At 33.7% G+C, this 21,292-nt stretch overlaps 1 protein-coding gene across 1 annotated transcript in view; it reads left to right on the plus strand.

Moving 5' to 3' along the window:
* Positions 1–4,396: 4,396 nt before the first annotated feature.
* LOC149180783 (uncharacterized) overlaps positions 4,397–21,292 on the plus strand; it is a 284,899-nt gene continuing 268,003 nt past the window's right edge. Inside the window, exons 1-3 of the mRNA XM_089416294.1 lie at positions 4,397–4,656; positions 5,139–5,617; positions 5,756–6,821. Of these exons, the coding sequence (XP_089272420.1) occupies positions 5,367–5,617; positions 5,756–6,821 (1,317 nt within the window). The 5' untranslated portion in view covers positions 4,397–4,656; positions 5,139–5,366. The remainder of the gene's footprint in view (positions 4,657–5,138; positions 5,618–5,755; positions 6,822–21,292) is intronic.

The raw sequence follows: 21,292 nt of genomic DNA on the forward strand, positions 1-21,292 counted from the left end.
TTTTTTTCAAACATTTGATTGGATTAGGTCTTATTGCAACCTTTGCACAATATAGTGCCATGCGGATAACTTCCTTACATATTTTATGCCACAATTTATAAATATGGTTGCAATATTCATGCATGATTTTTAGATATTTTTATTATCAAGCTCGGCAGGAAAACCATCGAAAAATAAAATACTTGAAATAACTTATATTCAAGTAAATAACATATCGTCAATTATTTCGCACCATAATTTAAGCAAGTATTTGCATAAAAACTGGATACTAGGAATAAGATATAAAAAGTATACTTACAAAAGTTACTTCCCACCATTATTTATCATGTAGTATTTAAGTGCGACTTTTTGGAAAATTTTATGGTTTATTTCTTTTGGAAAGAGTACTCCATCAATTATGTTTCCTTGAGCACTTATGTAGGAGTGAAATTTTAAATGTGTAGACTTACTACTCGTTACTACCCACCAAAAGCTATGCAAGTTCTTTTTGATTGAGCAAGCAATTTACTTATCCACTTCACATCTCAATTTCTTAGTTACTCCCAAAGCAAAGCTATAGGATGGTTTTTCTATCAACCATTATTAATTTAGTATTGACAAATGTAACTTATAATTATTTATGCAATTTTGCCTAGAACATAATTTCTAACTTGAGTTGGAGGGACTAAATTGCCTCGCAAAACAAATTTACATATAACAAATTGAATTTTATTTTTTTTATTGCTTTAACTCTTTATTATTAATTGAGCCAAGATTTAAATATTTACACTACAATATCTCCGCCTTACTTGGTTCTATATTTTTTTTTGTAAGTCAATATTCTATTAATGTTGGAAAAAGGAGTACATGGAGTCCATCCCAAAATAGGTGGTCTCACCCCGAGAGGGTTTGTTGACCAAAAAGTTCACCAAATGACAAAAATATAAAAGGGTAGCTAAGGACATCATCCATAAACGGTTGGTCCAGAGGCCCTAAAGCATAACTAAAACATAAAAAACGCTAGAAAACATACTAGTCGTCTGACATAATGGATGTAGGGTTGTCCAGGGCCGTTCCAAGAGGCGGAGGAGGGCAAAAGTCACATTGAACGTGTCCTTTGTAGTGTCATCCATGTCTCCATCTTTTCTACTTTCTCCGTGAGTTGGTTTTGCCCCTGCCAGACCATGACTAGTCTTTCCCGAAGTTGACTTTGAAAGTAATACAACTGCTCTAGAGAGGTCATCTACACCGCGTAATCCTCACACCGAACTCGTTCTTCAACATCCACCTTGTCCATCAAACTGGCAATGAGAGTGTGATAGTTCTCTAGGCAACAGTGTTGGAGACCCTGCCCCTCCTAAGCCTCAAGTGTTGTCGACCCACACTTTGCCCTACCGCCACAGGTGCCGCCACCCTGACGAGTTTGCCCCATGGCCGTGCGACCCTTCACCTTTTCTCACCCCCCGCTTATAACCTCCACGACCTCCTCTCACACCTACATCACCTTTTCGTGCACGCCCAACCATTTAGCCACACCAACGGGGCATCACTGTGACCAAATCCTGTTCTGTCACCCCTTCAGAAGTAAGGGTAGCAAGGGAGGAAGAGTAACCCCTTCACGTTGATGGTTTCATAGCTTCCCATGGCAGAGGCATACCTTGAACATGCACCAAACACTAGACTTTCCACCCCAAAGGACACTCCCCGTAGACAGAAGACCTGAGCAACACCACCCAAAATAACACGAATTCACTAAGATGACTCCTTCTACCCACGAAGGACCACCCCCTCTCTAATCCTGACACCTCCACCTTTCAGAATACCACCAATGATGGAGTGCCACCCAGGGATAGGGGAGTTGTTTCCGTCCCGAGATGAGCGCAAAATTGGCCATCACCTACCAAATTCGATAGCCAGAAATAATAGGCGAACCCACAAGGTTGCATTGCACCAACAATCACTATTAAAGTATGGGAACTTGGGCTTCCTCCTCCAGCTGCGGGGTTTCCTTATCGATGAGCTCCACCACCCTATAAGAACGAGGCAAAATAGGTTACCTCTAGACCGCGAGGAGTTTTTCTTATACGCCCAGACTTTCCTTCCGCCACCAATAAGTAGGATTCCCAGTGGTAAGGACCAAATGAGCCCATTGCCCCTGTGTATTTCCAAAGTGAGCAACCACACTCTGTTTCCAACGAGCATCGACCTCCGATGCTTCCTCCTCCTTCCCGACAGCCACCACAACTCCCAACACCATATCCGAATGCAGGGACAAATGCCTTGTGCATTCATTGTGCGTTGCCTTAACACTTCGCCACCCCCACACACAGACGTTGAATAATTGCTCACAGAAACGACTGACATTAAGATGGTACCTCTCCCGGTGCATGTGAAGATGTGAAGGGACCGGGAGGCCCACCCCTCCCATTGTATCCAATTGTTTTCACACATGGGAGGCGACCTCCACGTGTTGCCCTGATCTCACCCCCATCAGGGATTACTGAGTTCTATATTACTTTTAACCTTTTATTATTTTTTAATTAAGCGAACATATAAAGGTTAAATGTTTATGTTAAATGTTAAACTAGGTTGTAAAGCACCTCTCGACGCAATCAACATAAATCCATTTTAACTCTAGATCTACCAAGCACCCAGGTAAATCAAATCAAGATGCAAATGTCTTTTTTTAAGTGCAAAATTTAGGAAATATGTGCACTTCGAAAATATTTCATCTTAACAAATTTGATATTTGTTTGATGATGTAGAGCCATGCATTTTTCACTTGAACAAGATGTAAGACATAATTACCCATAGGTGTGTCTATTTTGGAATAGGGCTTTTAAATTTTTAATTTAATTATCAAGAATTACTAGGTGGATGGTAGGGATTTAACCACCACATAATATTCTAGAATATTTTTAGTAGTATGCACAAATCAAAGTTTAAGATCTATCTCCTTTTACTTAAATGATTAATTAAAGAAAATGTCACATGAAATGACTTATGGTATTCTTTGGCATGTGGTATTGATAAGCCATGGTATTGTAACAAAGCCTATTTGCAAATATGGTCAAGTGAGAGTGAATCTCTATAGTTAAGAATTTTGTCACATGCTTTTTTAAATGTATATATGTTTAACTTATATATTGAGTATTTTTTTTATAATTAATAATACTAATAACAAAATTTTAAATGAATTTATGATTTGATTATTTTTTATAATTTTTTTTTAGAATTTTATCAATGTGAAATATATCATGAAATAAATATTTTAATTATTATCATAGATTGATATTTATGAGTTTTTATCAACAATTTAATTTATATAGCTGCATTAGTTATTATTATTATTTTTAATATGAAATTGAATTTAATTTCAAATCAAACTTTTATGTTTATAAAATTTAAAAATAATTTTAAAATTATCACAACATTATTAATTAAAGGATGGAAATATTTTAAGGAATTTTTTATATCTTAATTTAAATAATTAAATTATTTTTCAAATATTTAAAAATTTAACGCAAAATAAATATTATATTATGAAAATAAAAGTTAATATTTAATTTTGAATTAATTGAATGAAATTTTTTGTAAAATTTATACTAAGAAAAAGTTAATAATTAATACCATATTTTCTTTACGTGGACTTAAATATTAATTTTTACTAAATTCCAATTTAAATTGAAAATATTTATTATAATTTTGAATATAGAGATAAAATATTATATATATATATATATTAAAAAATAAAATCTCAACAAAAGTGTAAAAGAGTTTAATAAGGTGAATGAGAAGGATCTCTGTACGGATTTAAATATTTAAATGCGTTAGAGTGATCGGGTCTGTTTCTTATTTGTCGGGAAGGAAAGCTTGAGTGCATTAAATGGAGATAAAATGAGTAAGGGCACGATATTACAGGAGGGAAAATGTCAAAATTCCACATTATTACAAGGGTGGTACGAAAACGTCAAATTTCCACATTCTTTTAATGTCGTTAACGAGTGGATCCAGAAGGAGCGTGGGGCGGAAATGTTACAAATTCCACATTCACTTCATGTCGGTAACGCGAAAATTGAGATGGAGTTCGGAGCGAAAGTTGCAGGCGGCTAAAATTACACCAATCATTTCAGGTAGCGGGACAAGAAATACCTACACAAATTTTTACCGTCTGCATCCACGTGGCATCTTCGGCATATGGGCGAATGAGACCCACACCGACCATTATCCGGATGGCATCGAATAACTGGTCATGCATCATGCAGAGTATATAGAAAATTTTAAGATAGAGACGAGAAGAAAGAGATCATAAGCATGGGACACGGGTCATTCATTCATATGTATATATATATATATATATATACGGGTCATGCATATGTATATATTCATATGGGAAATAGGTCATGGATATATATAAATAAAAAAAGGACCGCTCGCTTTGCAAGGGATGGAAGCAGTTTTCACGGGCATTTAAAAGATCGGCGTCGGCCCGGAAAGGCCTTCTGTATTCATTCCATTTTTCATTTTCGCATCCGCCCGCCCACTACCACGGAGAAAAGGCGCGCGCTCTCTCATCTCTACTTTCCTAGTATACTCTCCTGTGTTGTGTGTTGCTGGGGGATTATTACCAGTCATTCTTCTGTCCAGAGCTCGATGACACTGAACAATGCTTTCCTGGTGAGTGATCCTGCTCTTCATTTTTCTTTTATTTTCACCGATTCATGTTAATCTGTTTTCTTTTGATTCCTTTTCTTTTCTGCTTTTGTATTGTGCTGCTGCTTTGGGCCACAGAAAATACGGATCGACCCCCTCCTGCAAAGCTTCTCTCCGCCTTTATGTGCTGCTTTGGGCCACGGTCACGGGCTTCATCGCCCTTGTGATTTTTTGTTTGTTTGTTTTAATATAATTCCAGTACTGCCCTTGCGAAACCTTGCCTGAACACGCCCTAGTAAAACCTTTCCCTTACACAGATCTTGCAGGGTTTGGTTTCGACCATAAATTTATTCCGATACTTTTGTTTTACAACGGGATGTCTTGACCTTCCATAGGCTTAACATTCATACTCCATTTTTGGGCAGGGATATAGATTTATCTTGCAGGATGTATTCTTATTCTCTCAGATATTGAAATTTTGGGATCATATTTTGACGGCATTGCAGGATTCGTCTGACACTTGAACGCCCGATAATGGGACTACCGGGGACTTCATTAAAATACCAGATTCACACAAACTGTCAATGCTGATATGTTATGGCTGGGCAGGCTAATGACAAGTAGGGTCGTTCGGGTGCTTTTTAAAGAACGGGGTTTCAGTTACGCAGAAAGCAGGAGGAGAGTACGGAGAGTACAATCGAAGTGGAGTATTACCTAGTGTTCTTGAACCATCTATGGGTGGGGACAAAATTCCTCCAAATGGCAGTCGACCATTTCTGAACCTGCAAAATGTACAGATTGATACGGAATCTAATTGGCCAGCAGCTGCAGTTGAGAACGCTTTATCTGAAATTAGTATTCACCGTCGGAATCTTGACAAAGCTGATCATGGTTTTGCGACCTTCAGAAATCCAGCTATTTTTTTCCAAGACCTCCATCGGAAAATTAACGGCAGAAGCGTCCTATGCGAAGGTTTCTCCATACGGTAGGTTAACGCATGCCCTATACTTTCTCTTTGTTGCTTTTAACCATTGATTGTTTCATAAAAATGGTAGCAGCTGATAGTTCAAAATGAATCTTCTTTGCCCTTTAACTATTGCGTTCATGGTTCTTGGATATACAGTGAATATGTTGCAAAAGTTAGAAGTGTGGACATAAGGAAATGTTGGCCATTGTCTGAAAGCCTACTCGAGGACAGTCTAAGAGAAGGGCAAAAGCCTCCGCTTCCACCTTTAGTTAGGCCTAATTACAGATGGTGGTCATGCCATCTGTGCCTGGAAATGTTTGGGGAACATAAGCACTCTGGGGCCTCCTTTGACAGGTTCAATTCTCTCAGCATTAAGGAGCCAGAAAATAATTCCAAAAATTTGGACCACATCAAAGAACAACGGCTAACGGTTTCTTTTGATACAGAAACTGGTCCGGGGTTTCCTCAAGACTTGGATGAGCAAATTAGGAAGCTAAGAACAGTTAAACTTTCAGGACAGGACTTTAATATTTCTAGAAGCGAAGACGGTATTAAAAATATTGAATTAGAGAACCAAACCCGGGCAAAGAAGTCCGCCTTTGATTTAATTGGAAGGGAAGGTGGTTTTCCGAATGTTGTAGAAAACGGCAGGGAAAAGGCTAAGGCAATGAGAGGCCCAGGTAAGGCAGTAGATCTGGCGGGAACACAGTCAGCCTCATTGGAGTGTAAGGGACGCAAAATTAATAACCTGGATTCAGAAATAACCAAAATTGATTCCCTTAGACATACTAAATTCGATATAGGCAATTCTGAAGGTTCTGGCGTCAAAATATGCCCAGTTTGCACAACATTCACTTCAGCAACCATCACCGCTGTGAATGCTCACATAGACAATTGCCTTGCCCAAGTTTCTATGAGAGAGAAAAGGCAAGTAATTAGAATGCAAAAACATAAATCAAGGACACAGAAGAAGCGGTCAATAGTTGATATTTGTGCAGCCTCTCCCCCAGTGGAAATGAATGTGGAACATTTACATGGTATGAATGCGAATTCCAAGCTAGCAATAAAGGTAACTGCAAATGGCGCTCTTAGAGAGGACATAAACTCAATTGAATCTGGAAAATCTTCGAATGGAGTTCGACAACTGGAGTCCCTGGAAACGAAAAGGAGAAGGCAACGGCTCGGTACAATAACCTGCGTTTTAGGTTCCAAAGATGTGAAGGTAGGTCTCGTTTCATACGTTATCATCTCTATTTTATGCTATTTATACTGAGTTTAATACTTCGTCATTTGTTACTCGATCTTGCTCTTTCCTTTTAACAATGGTATGCATTTCTTTTCCTCAACATCAAACAATTGCTCAAGGAAATTGTCTTGTAATAACTAAATGAAGCATCTGGCCTAGTGGCAAGGTACCTAAATTGGCCCCATAACATCGTAGCCTTTACTTTCTCAACTCCGTAACTTGTTATCAGTGCAGAGAAATAAGTATTGATATCATACTGGCCCCATAACATCGTAGCCTTTACTTTCTCAACTCCGTAACTTGTTATCAGTGCAGAGAAATAAGTATTGATATCATACTCAAACGTGTATCTTTACTGTGTCAACTGGTTGACTGTGCCCTTAAATAATTATTACTAATATATCTCGCGCTAATATTTGTAGGTACAAAATAATTAATAATATATCTCAAGCCGATATTTGTAGCTACAAAATGTCATTGCTCTTAAAGTAACATTAAGTGGTGAGTTGATATTCACTATTAAGTGTGGTGATATTCACTATAACTGTAATTTTAAAAAAAGGTTAATTATGATAGTAGTAAATATAACACCTTAAATTTGAAATGAATTAATGATACATTAATGAAAAAGAATTTGTATTTTACTAAAAGTTTACGTTTTATTTTAATTAGCCTAATAAAGTATAGAAATGAATAACTAAATTTGTTAAGAAATGAATAACCAAATTTGTTAACTTGTGACATTTTTCAGATTTATAATTTGATTGAGATTAATTAGAATTAATTTCAAAATTTCTAAAAATAAGAAGAGTCATTGAAAAAATAGATTCAACTCTTGAAAATTATAGGAAAAGAAGTTCAATTTCATCATGATTTAATTGAATACTCTATAAAATATCAAATTATTATTAATCCCTGCAAACAATCTTTGAGCATTGACCATTGTGAAGAGTGCCAAAAGCAACTCTAGTGAAACTAATTATAGTAAATTTTGTAACCAAAAATTTATCCTTTCTAAATAATTTATTTCAAAAACATAAAAGAATGTCTTTAATGCCTTCTAGGTTTCAAATCTAAAAAAATTGTATCTTGTATTAGGAGAACTCTTCCTAGGACAACCTCTAGGTTTCAAATTCTTAAAAATTATTGTGTCCTCTATTATAGGAGAACTCCCTAGGCATCCTCTAGACTTCAAACCCTAAAAAAATGTGTCATGTAATCCTCCGTTCTTTAAACTATATATAGTAAGTAAATCAAGATTGATGATTAGGAATTATAATTAAAGTCCCTTGGATTTTATTTGTTTTTTATAAGAGATAAAAAACACTCATAACACTAAATTTGTTCATGAATATTGATTTCTAATTTTGATGATTTCCTTGAAGTATGTAAAGCTTGCCCCGATGGTAAGAAGGAATTAACATCGAATCTTAAAAGAAGGTATTTTGAATTAAGAAGAATATTGATTTAAACACTAACATTAATTGCTTTCCCTTTTCGAAAGCATTTCTATCTATTTAATTTTCATGTTAGTCTATTGGGTACCTTAAAATCACTGAAGTGAGTGAACAAGTAAAATTATGTTGATCATCCATGGATAAGTTTAAACTACTAGTTGCCCATAAATAAATGTTTGCTTCGTCCTTTGGAGGCAACATAAGTGTTAGGAACAACTCATTAGTTAATAGGATGAAATATAAATGTTATGAGTAGTAACATTTATTATAAATCTCATAGTGGATTGATTATAAGAATATCGATAAAAGATAAGTTTAAAAGGGAAAAATTTATGTATACAATATTCCCAATGTTTTTAATTATCCTTTCAATTATAAACTATCTAATAAAAATTTAATGATACATTTATCCAATAAAAACCACAATAGATGCTGTTGTAGCATTTTAATATACTTACCAACATAGATTCATCTTAAATACAGATCTAACATGCGTTGAGAAAGATTCAATTTTTTCACATGTAATTTTTTTTATGAACCGACATTACTTAAATGTTTTGTATAGTGAATCACAGTGAAAAATTTATACTCATAAAAATCTAATAATTCTAATCTATTTGATCTTTACAAATTTTTAATTATTTTTTCAATAAAAACTTATCCATCTTTGATACTATGGATACAATTATCTTAAAAAGAAAATGTTAAAATATATAACCATAATGAACATATAACATAATTATTTTATAAAAAATCAGCGTATATGGTCATGTTCATGAAAATGAATAAATTTAAAAATTAAATATTAAAAATTAAAAATAATTCAATAAACCAGTAAATCAATTTAAATATTTTAGGAAGGGAAAGATACAAATATACACACTCATTGCCCTGCCTTACGACACCTAATAATATCAATAGGGGATATGGAAATAGACAAATATACATACTTCTTTCGATGGCCTAGGACACCGAAACACATCAATAGGGAAAATGTGATATACAGAGACACTCGTATATCAATGTGATATACAGAGACACTCGTATATCAATAGGGGAAAGGTAGATATACAAAGACACTCTTTGTGATGTATCGAGATAATGATTTTTAAATTTTTGGTTTATTAAATTTTATTGAAAATGTGTGAGGAGCTGTTTATTCATGATTTATGTTGATTGTTTTTAATTAATTTTATTATTATATATTTATTATTTATAAATAATAATATAATTATTTATAAATAATATTTTTTTATTTATTAAAAGAAAATATTAATTTTTAATTAAATTTAATTTACTAGGTTATATATATATATATATATTATATTTGAACATATTGACCAGAATCATATCGGTTTATTAGTAGAGACTAATCGGTAAGAGCATCCAGGAAAATTGACTTTGTGATTGTTTGAGAATTTGAGCTAACTGTTTATAATTCTAGATTTATATTTTATAATTATTTTAGATAGATTATAGATGGAAAAATTATTGGAAAACCAAAAGTGTTGTATAAAATTACAATTTCAACAACAAAATGATTAATGGTTACCTAAAATTTATTATTTTAAAAGAAATTGTCAAAAACCATTAAGATTGTGGAAAAACAAAACTTATAAACCAAATAATTGATTTTTGGGATTAATTTGTTGACTTTTTATTAGAAACTATAATTGAAAATATTGAATTCTAAGTAGAAGATAACATTCTCATCTTTCTTTTTCTATCCTTTTACTTAAATTCTTAACATTACCATTAATAATTTTTGGGTGTTTGAGAACAATTCTAATTTATTTCACTCCAAACATATGAAATGTATTCTCAAACGAAATATTATTTAATATATATTTCTTACGTTATGTCAAATGATTGTGATGTCAAATTGAAATTGTACTAATATCTAAAAGAATTGGACACCTAATATAAATTAAACTATACAATGTCCTCATCCTTAATATATGATATGGCTAATGTAATGATTGTGATGTCAAATTGAAATTGTACTAATATCTAAAAGAATTGGACACCTAATATAAATTAAACTATACAATGTCCTCATCCTTAATATATGATATGGCTAATGTTAGTCTCGTGGTAACTTGAAATATTAAGAGATTAACTTGAAATATTAAGCGACATATTTAAGTTCAATCTCCCAAAAAGAAAAAGAAAAAAAAAAGGTGATTATAAATGATACATTATAAGCTAGGGAAAATAGAGAATTTAAGATTTGTAATAAAAACTAAAAGAAAAACATTTAATAAGTAATGAACTTCTTCTTATAGGTTAGTTGGATATGAGCCAGGGTTGATCAAATTGACTTATTTTTTGTTTTTTTTTTTTAATATTAAGCTATATTATTAATAATCAATTCTCTTTCTATGTATCATTGGTATGATTAAGCACTTAGTGCCTTTGTTTTTCGACTAATTTCTCCTAGTTTGAAGTTCCAAGTGTCTACCTACAAACTAGATGAGGAAAGTGAGTAGAAAATATGTTCACTAAAGACCACTGAGCTGGTATAAGCACTCTATCCTTGCAGCCCATGAGATAAGGAGGGATGATGCTAGAGACAAAATTATAAAGAAATGGTGTGACATTGATTGTAGTGGGGTGTTAGATGGGAGAGTGAATTGGATATTTTTTTGTTTAGTCACAACCCAAAAGCAGGGACACAAACCTCAAAAGGCTACAATATCATGCTAGTTTAGCAACTAAGGAGAGTAACCACTATCATAAAACCCACATGACATTGTTATGTATAGGCTACCTAGTTAAGTTGGAGGTTGTCTTGACTAGGATTGAAATTTGATGAAGAATAAATGTTGGTAGTGAAATTTTCAAGCCCATGTGACTAATTTTATTATGTTCTCAATCAAACAAGTACATTGCTAAATTTAATTGATGTTGAAATTAAATTTCAGACCATAACATCAATCACAATAGTTAAAAATTAAACAATAGAAGCATAAAAATTAATTGCACACACATAAGTAATTACTCCTTAAAGTCAACTTTTCATTCCTTTGAAAAAAATTATAAGGAAACCTCTATATGTTACCTAAAAGACAACATTGTGTGAATACTAAAATAGCCTTGAACCAAGCCAAGTGACTGTTGTACAAGATGTATGTTATGTTCGTACACAGTGTATGAATTTTTGTACATATTACTTGTATGACTACATATATTCATATGGTACTATCCATACAATTTTACTAATTTGTATGGACTTGCCAGTGTGGTTCTATAGTACAATTGTACAAAATTGTTCTATATGTTATATTGGGACTATGCGCTTCCCAAACAAACCTATTTCTTGGCTTTCTCCTTTTATTTGTCGCTCTAGTGCTCATCTGTGATAAAATTCTTTACATTGCCTTGACCTTATATTTTAGTAGAGAATCTATTTTTAAGATTACTCATAGTCTAACTCTTGGATGAGATATAATGTCATATTAAACTACCAAATATAATTCTTTCACATTTTTACCAAAATGAATGACAAAATAGAATTATCTTTCCAGAAATAAAAATATTTTTTGAAAATATCTCAAACTACTTCTTGCAGATTCACATTGAGTTTATGTAATAGGCCATGTTCAAGCTATAATTCTCAATAATACCTCTTAACGAGGAAAGAATTTTGCGTCAACCCAATTTTGTATTTGAATGCCTCAAACATCCCTTTTTCCAAGGGATTGGTGGAATCTCAGCTACCTCTTTGTGTGATTATGTTGGAGCTTCATTGCTCCCTTTTAATCTCTGTCTCATATAAAGTAATATCTAATCTCTATATGTCTGGACTTGTCATGAAACACTGATTCTTAGAGACCTCGACACAATGCTAACTATCATATTAATGAATATAACATCCAACCCCTAATTAAACAATCTTGCAAGTAACTTGCAATGCTAGATGGCTTCACAACTAGTAGTACTATCTACCATATGTTTTGCTTCAATTGAGCTAAGTGACATGGAAGTCTATTTCTTATTGAACTAGGATATTATTATTGATCCTACTCTAAAGAAACACTTTAAAGTGCTCTCCCTATATTTTTTATTGCATTCCCATTCTAAGTTTGAATAAGGCTACAAATTCACTTCACCGTCTCCAAGATCTCTCATATTGCACTCTATATTGCCTCTCAAATACTTGAGCATATGTTCTAGTACTACCCAATGCTCTTACCTTAGCTACACCATGGATTGACTCAAGGTGTTCACTGCAAAACATATATTTGGCTTGGTGTTGACCAAATATATTAATGAATTGATTAACTTCTTGTACATTATGGGATTCACCAACTCTAAATGTGAAGTTTCCACCTTCCTTAGATTAGTGATCATGGGTATGACCATAGTTTTGTAATTTTCCATACAAAAACTCTTCAGGATTCACATTGCATACTTAAGTTGCCTAAGGAAAATCTCCCCTAGTCTTTGCCAAAGCTTCAAGCCTAATAAGTAATGCATCGTGCCAATGTCCTTCATCTCAAACTCATCTTGCACATCTGCTTTAAACCCTGTAATAAGATTATATGCACTTTCTAGAAATAAGTTATCTACATATAAGACCAAAATAAGCATACCAATCTAAACAAATATATAATATAAGTTATAATGTGCTTTGCCATTGGTGAAGCCCTTACTTTGGAATACCATTCTCTTGGTGGTTGCTTGAGTCCATAAAAGGTTTTCCTAAGCCTCCTTATTGTTTACCTCAAAGCCCTAAGGTTGCTCTATGTATATGTCTTTCTCAATAATCCCATTAATGAAAATTGTCTTCACATCCCTTTGATGTATCATGCATCCCATAAATGAATTCGATGACAAATAGATCTAATAGAAGGTTACCTAGAAAATGGAGAAAATTTCTTATAGTAGTCGAATCCCTTTCTTTAAGAGAACCTCCTCATCACAAACCTCTCTTTGAACTTTTGAATGTTGCCATCTATAACATGCTTGATCTTGTAGAGCCATCTGGAACTCACAATTGAATTCCCCTCTCGTCTTGTCACTATGTCCCAAACATCATTCTTCATGATGGAGTTGTAGTTGTTCATTGTGGCATCCTACAATACTTATTGGTCTCCTACCTCTTGAAAATTAGAGGGCTCAGAATCTAGAATGTTCTCATCAATGCCATATGGTTTGGAAACTTATTTGGAGATATGCTGTCCCTGAAAGTGCTCCTAAAGTCTCAAAATGCTCTGAAGCATTCGTCAATGTCTTATTAAACCATTGATGTCTTTTGAAATAAGTACAAGGGTATCCTATATCCTCCTCTCCTTCTTCAGCATACTACATTGCCTTGGAAATTATTGGTTACCTTTTCTCAATCTTCAAAGCTTATTACTCTTTATCCTTTTTCATTGAGACAGGGTAATGGGACTTCTTAATTGCAAATTCTTCCTCAAAAATTATTTCCTAGTTCATTATTTTCTTCCTCTTCTCTAGAAAATAGACCTTGTAAACCTTTGAAGTCTCACTATAACCCACAAATAAACCCTTCATGGTGGAGGGTTTCAATTTGGTCCTCTTTTTTACGAATACATGGATATAAAGTGGACAACCAAAGATGCGAAAATGACTCACCATTGGCTTCACACTAGGGAATTCCTCCTCTAGTGTCTTTTCCTTCGAGATCCCTTGAGGACATTAGTTTTAGATGTAGACTATTGTATTTCATGCTTCTACCCAAAGAAACATTGGAAAGTCTTGGTCATGTATATTGTCTTAGTAACCCCTATGATGGATCATTCTTCTACTTTGCAATCCTATTTTGTTGTGGGTTGTTAGGAACACTCAACTCCTTAATTCACGACTCCTTGCAAAAGGCCTTAAACACCTTGGATGTATACTCTCCCTCATTTTTCGATCTCAAGACTTTGATCTTCTTCTCTATTTGGTTTTCAACTAGATCTTTAAACTACTTAAATGTGTTAAATTCCCCATTCTTGGTCTTTAAGTCATAAATTCAAGTACTGCAAAAGAAATTGTCAATAAATAATACATATTACATGCTTTCTATTGTTGATGCTACTGACATTAGGCCGCAAATATCTAATTGTACTAGGATTAGAATCCCTTTATACCTATGATCACTACTTGGCAAAGAAATCATGGCATGCTTTCCAAGTGTGCACCCTTTTCATACTCCATGTTGCTCGATAATAAACTCTAGAAAATACGTCACTATCTCCCTTAGAATTGGCAATGTTTTGTGATGCAGGTGCCTCCATCCTCTTATACCAAAACTCACATAGGCTGCCACTATTATGCACCAAAATCAAATAGATTCACCTTGTAACCTATACCAATTACCTTCTCGAACCATTATTACTTAAGCTATATTTGGGCTAGAATCCTTTAACCTAATAAAGGCTAGTTGGATTTTGAACTCCACTACAAATCCCTTATCTTCCATGACTGAAACTAAAAACAAATACTTCTTAAACCTTATAAAAAATAAGATATCATCAAAATACGAAGAATTACTTGACTCAATATGGAAGGGAATAGTTCTTGGATAGACGGTGATTAGGTGCTTTGTTAAGGCACTCCTTGATGTGAAGTCACCGGTTCAATTCCCCACCCCGATCGGGGTGATATATTGGACATGATGAAGATATAGTCCTACCAAGCTTACAAAAAAATATATGGAAGTGAATAGTACCAACTCTTGCTACTAGGTACTTGGCATCATCACCAAGCTTAAACTATCCTCTTAAGTCTTACTTCTTTAGACTAGAAAAAAATTGTTGAGCTAATATCGTATTTCGAGATGGTCCACTGTCCACATAAAATGAAACCTTAGGAATTGAGCTAGTAAGAAAGGGAAGATATGACCAGGAAATCCTACTTGAAGTTGGAAGAAACTCGTCTATGGAAGTTTCTACAGAGACTGTTATTTTGTTATGTTGTCACTTCTCTTTACCCTTTTCTCCTCTGAACAATATGATGTATAATTATTGTGCTTATGACAAGCAAAGCACTTGATTTTACTCAAGTCCTTCTTTCCCGCAAGTCCTTTTTTCTTGTTGTGAGGTTGACTCACTCTTTCCATTACCCTTACTCAATTCCATATGAGTTACCTCCTAGATATAGTCATTCTAATGCCTCTTAAAGTCAGGGAGGATTTCCCAAGCATAAATACCTTTGAAAAGTGATTTCCATGAAATTGGGACACTTTTCAATGTCGTGCGCACTAGATTTGTAGCTATAACATTCTCCCTAGCTACTACAAGCTAATAACATTTTTTTTCCTGACCTTCATAAGGTTACTAGTGACTATGTCTAATCTCATCCTCTCTATGATCTGAGTTTGTTCCATAATATCATCTATTTTTTTTTTATGTTCCAAGAATGGAAAGGACAGACTACGACATTGAACATATCCTTTGCTATATTCTTCTTGAATACATGATGGATTAGATTATCCTTTATGGCATCCAAGATTGTTCACTTAACCTTCACTTCCTTTTTGTTGTGGGCTAGCAAGCATTGCAAATCTGTAAGCAGACTTACAATGTCGTTGATGGTATCTTGGAGATGATTCTATTTTAGTAAGAGTGTGGCCTCCACATTCCATGATAAGAAATTCAAGGCACCATCCAATTTGTTCCGACAATGTAGGCCTATTGTTTCCATCTTTGAGATTTACAAAAGCTACCAAATTAGAAAATAAAACTTCAAAATTCTATTACTATTAGTTATTTTTCCCTTAACTATATTTATTGTTGCAAATCCTTGAGAATCTCAATCAAATATCAAGCTTTTGTAACATGTGAAAATTTTAAACCCCAAGTGACGAATGCCTGTATGAGCTCAATCAAACAAGTGGATTGTTGAATTTAATTAATGTTGAAATTAAATTTCAAACTATACCATCAATCACAAAATAGCTAGAATTTAAGTAATGGAAGCATACAAAATAATTTCATACACAAAGGTAATTACTCCTTCAAATTGATTTTTCATTCCCTCGTAAAACTTACAAGGAAACCTCCACATGCAACCCAAGAAAAAAAATTGCATGGATACCAGAAACAAATTGAACTAAGTGAAGTACTTGTTGTATGGCAAGTAAGACATTTCCATATGAACCTCATGGATTTTCTATATTACTATATGGATTCATATGATATTATCTATACAATTTCATGGATCCATAGAGATCAGTATGTATCATTGTAAATAGTTGTATGAATATAAAAATTGTTCCATATGTTGTATGGGACTATGCACAACTTGGAAATGACTATTCATTGGTTTCCTATGCTATCTCCCTCCCTCTATCACTCAACCTACTGAGCCACTCATGTGTGATGAAAGCCTCTACCTTCCCTTGTCTTTATACTTCTAATGGAGATCAAACTTTCAGATTACTCCTAGTCTAAGTCATGCATGAGATACAAGTTTAGACTCAACTACTAAATATAAGACATTTGGTTTTTTTTACTAAAGTGAATTACAAAATAGAATTACTTTTTCAAAGTATCTTGAACTACTTCTCACACGTTCACAATGAATATGTGCAGAAGTTCTTGTTTGAGCAATAATTCCTAACATCTGTTGTACTATTGCTTTCCCTAATTAATAATGATGTCCATTCTAGACTAAGGAAGAGAATGCATTGGAATGTGTTTTGTAATGAAGTGTGACAACAAATAACCATTCTGAATGATATAGGACACAATGGCCTCCTTGTTTGAATATGGACCCACTAGCTTTAGGAGAACAATCAGACTCTATAACAAAGTGAACTCGAACATAAGGAGATGAAGGATTGGTGTGAAACATAGGATATCATAGAAGCCATGGAATGTATTTGAGTTTAATGAAGCCCAATCTAAGAGACTTAGAGTTGATTTGGGATAGAAATGAATGCCCTTGAGAAAATTCTTGAGCTTTCTTACATAATGAGATTAAGGCTATTCCAAGTGTGTTTTAACATTAGAAGGGTTGGGTTGAATACTCTTGGTTGAGAGTAATATTCTTATAGAAGAAATAATTTTCTAGTCAAATACAAAGTTCTTGATTTTTCCCTAAATCTTGTTGATTGTGAAATATCAAGAACTTGGTGTAGATGGAGGACATGGTCCACCCATTTCTTATTGAATATTAACATGTCATCCAAATAAATAATGTCAAATTTCCAGTCATTTGAGTCTTCTTAAGGGATAATAAAGGTAGCAAATCCACTAGGTGATGGGATGGGTTAGATCATACCTACATTCAAAAGAACCCAAATTGGTTTTTCAATTCTTACATCCTTGTCTGAGCCCAAATGGTGAGTGCAAGTAGGGGGAATGAAAGTTCTTGGGATTAGTATACTGTGTGATGGCATGTATGATACTATGTGGAGGTTTTAAGGCTTTCGTTCCATTAAAGAATATGTGATACTTGGTGAGAGGAGGGTTTCAAAGTTGGTGGTGGTAGAGAAGGCTCATTAGGTAGTGTATATTGCATGATACAAAGATGTAATAATTTATGAAGGGTCGTGTGTTGTACCATATTGTCGTTGAAGAGGGGTACAAGCGTGGATGAAATAAGGGACTAAAAGTGACATTCATGATGATGCTTAGTGAAGGTGTATGAGTTTGTGCAAGAATAATACTTGGTAAAGTTTGCATATTGGTAAGTATTCCCTAGTGGCAACTTGACAGAACCAGAATGGTAATGTCACATGATATGGAATCATGAAAGTGACAACCAATAGAAAAAGTCACAAGAGATTATTGCTTGACAAATAAATTCTGATCCCTTGCATTAACCTAATGGAGATGGTAATGATGAGGGTGAGTAGTGATTGGTAGCGCCAACTCTTTGATAAGGGTAGTGTAGAGCAAATTATTCTAGTCGTTGTTCTCTATAATATGTTGTCCCATGTGATATTTCACTTGGTAATTGTGGGTAAAGAGGGTAGCATGGGACATAGGAGAAGAAAGGTGAGTCATTAATACGAGATTAGGATCAAGGGCAACAAAATGGGGAACATGGATGATATATTTAGAAGTGGACGTTTCCTATAATAATAATTCTTTACTTAGTCAAGGGTGATGAATGACACATTGATCAATTGTGTTGTGAGAGGTTTACTTGTGATAGTTGTGGCATTCATGTATGGGTGATGGATATGTGGTAACCACGGGGGATGTTGTCATGGCGGGGGAGGGTTGAGATGGAAAATTGGCATTTACCAAATTTCATTTTAGTAGAAAGATATTTTTGGAAGGGAATGGAATGAGGTGCATGTATCACCAGAGCAAGTTCATGAGGAGGAGTAGGTAATAAGCCAAAGGTCAATTTAACGATAAGTACTTTGTTTGGATCAAGGACAAAAATATGCACCTAGAATGTGCAAAATATGTCAATGCATTGTTGGATGGTTTGATTAGTAGACTGCTTGAGTTGGAGCCATTGTTCCCATAAATCTTCCATGTAGACTTTTGGATAAAAATGTTCCTAAAGGGTTGTGCAAAAGGTATTCTAGTTATGTATAATGCTTGGATCATAGTGGATGACATCGTCATTGAGTTCCATGTAAAGGGAGGCATCTATACTTCATGTTTGTTTTGATATTCTCCTACCATTTGGGAATGAGGCCTTAAGGATGGATGGCTACCAATGTGAATTTATAATTTTCTTGAATTGTAAATTGATATGTGAAATAAGAGAGAAAATAGATCCAAGTTTTTTCTTGGTCATCATTAAATTCATCAACGAATGGTGGAAGGGACAATTTAAGGTCCCAACGTAGGCCAAGTGGTAGTGTATGGGTGGACTTGATAAGGAGTACATCCTTGATAGTGGCTATAGAAGAGTGGGAAAGAAGGGAGGAAATCCCTTATGGTGGTTACAGATGCTGGAAGAAAAAGAGAATAGATTCCTTGTTGTGTTTGTGGAAGTTGGCTCTTATATCAATTGATATAGAATAATGTAGGGTAAAGAGAGAATTGAAAACTTGTATTATAATCACTAAACATACATTTAGCAAATATCAACCTTTTTCTTATAGTATTGTTGGATTAAAAGGGGGGTTGACCATATTTAACTTCTTCTTCCCTTTTTTCTATTGCAATATTGAAAAGTATAAATAGTTGTTGCACTCACTTTGAGACATTAATGTGTTCCACCGCTTGGTCTGTTGGTTCTCCTACCAATACATGTGCTTAAGAGAATTGCATTGTTTGTATTGTTAAAGAGAATAATCCCTCACAACAGAAAATACACATTATTTTAGTTTGTTGCTTATGCTAACAATAATTTTCAAACTTGAACTCAACCCATTTTTTATTAAGGGATTGATGGTGATTGTATCAAAATTAGATATTACAAGTGAATTACTTATGTAAATTAAGGGTCAATGACCATATTTAGAGTGAGAAATTAACTAAATGAATGACATTACTAGGATTCCACATTTTTAAGAGAACTAACGAAATGTATCACATTATGAAGAGTCCACTGATTTTGTTATGTAAGAGAACTAACTTTGATAGGAATATTAGTGATGAAAGAAAGTAGAGGTGGGAATAAACTTCTTACTCTAGTCAATAAGAGGAGAATGTGTAGAAAATCTAAATAGGCACTTAAACAAATAATAATAAACATTTAGCCATTACATAGTGATTTCATGGGAAAACTCTTTTGAAAAAAGTATCTCACACTCTAAAGAAACTTCAATGCAATACATTACACAGAAGCTAACAAAATTATAATACACTTTAGAGTCTCTATATTCTTAGAGTCATCAATGACATACAAATATTGAATTGAGGCTTCTGTGATCCATAATAGTTGTAAGAAGAACTTCGGCGTAAATCACATGAGGAAAGACCTTTGTCAAAGGTCTTTCCTCATGTGATTTACCCCGAAGTTCTTCTTACGACATACAAATATTTGATTAAATCATTTAGATATTTAATATAATAAAAATGATATAAAGTTAACATCTTAATTTTTAAACTAACATTTGTATTTTCCCTCCATGAACTCTCTTATGTTGTAGAGTACCTCCCAACATAAAACTAGGTTGTAGAATACATCTTAACATAATAAGCTCTCTTAGGTTGTAGAGTACTTCTCAACATAAAGTTGTAAAATACATTTCAACATAATAATATTGAAAGAAAAAGAATGCGAAAGTAAAGGTAAAATTTAAAATTTATTTCAACCTTTCATTTATATTTAAGAAAATATTTTAAAAATTATATTTAATCTAGAAAAAAATAATATATATATGTAGATACCTCTTATTTCTGTCTCCCAGCGTTAAGAGAGTTCAAAAATTGATTCTCTTGTGGTTAAACTCAGTCCATTTACCATCCATGCAACTGAACTTAAGCTATATTCTAAGGAAAAAAATGAATAATCCACACATAGAAATTACCAGTTGAATTAAAAAGAAAAGGGTAAATTAAACATTTGATTAAAGAAGTCGGGGAACTGAGTGAATCTCATCAAGCAAAATATCGTTAAAACCACAAAAGAAGTTACCAGCTTAATTAAATAAATAAGTAAATGAGTCATCTGATTAAAGTAGGCGAATCAAATTGTTTGAGTAAGAATTTTTATATTTTAGATGGGCACGTTTGCCTAGGCGGTCCTTTGTTTAGTTTTCCGAGGATTAGTTGAAGGGAGAGATAGGAGTCGCTGGTGTCTACTGGGGATCTAAATATAGTTGTCATTGAACATTAATTCTTGTGTTCAATCATCTCGTTGGCCTAATCAAATTTTCCTTTTCTTGTCCTATAAATTTAATTAATATTCCATAAATTACAAAGTTTGCAATTGTGATTACAGCAAACTGGGGAATGAGGTTCTTTAAGGTTGTATCTGTGTTTTCTTAGCTTTTATCACGGATGTCTTAAATATAGAATGTCTGGAAAGCCAGAAAAATCTGGTATAAGTTCTTTATTAAAAATAGATTTTTAAAGGTAGAGCTTTTTCTACTTTAATGTGGAAGGGGAGGAATACAGT

Source organism: Pinus tabuliformis, chromosome 3_2 (assembly GCF_031772625.1).
Source record: "Pinus tabuliformis cultivar Carrire ecotype Pingquan chromosome 3_2, CPIR1, whole genome shotgun sequence".
Classification (NCBI taxonomy): Eukaryota; Viridiplantae; Streptophyta; class Pinopsida; order Pinales; family Pinaceae; genus Pinus; species Pinus tabuliformis.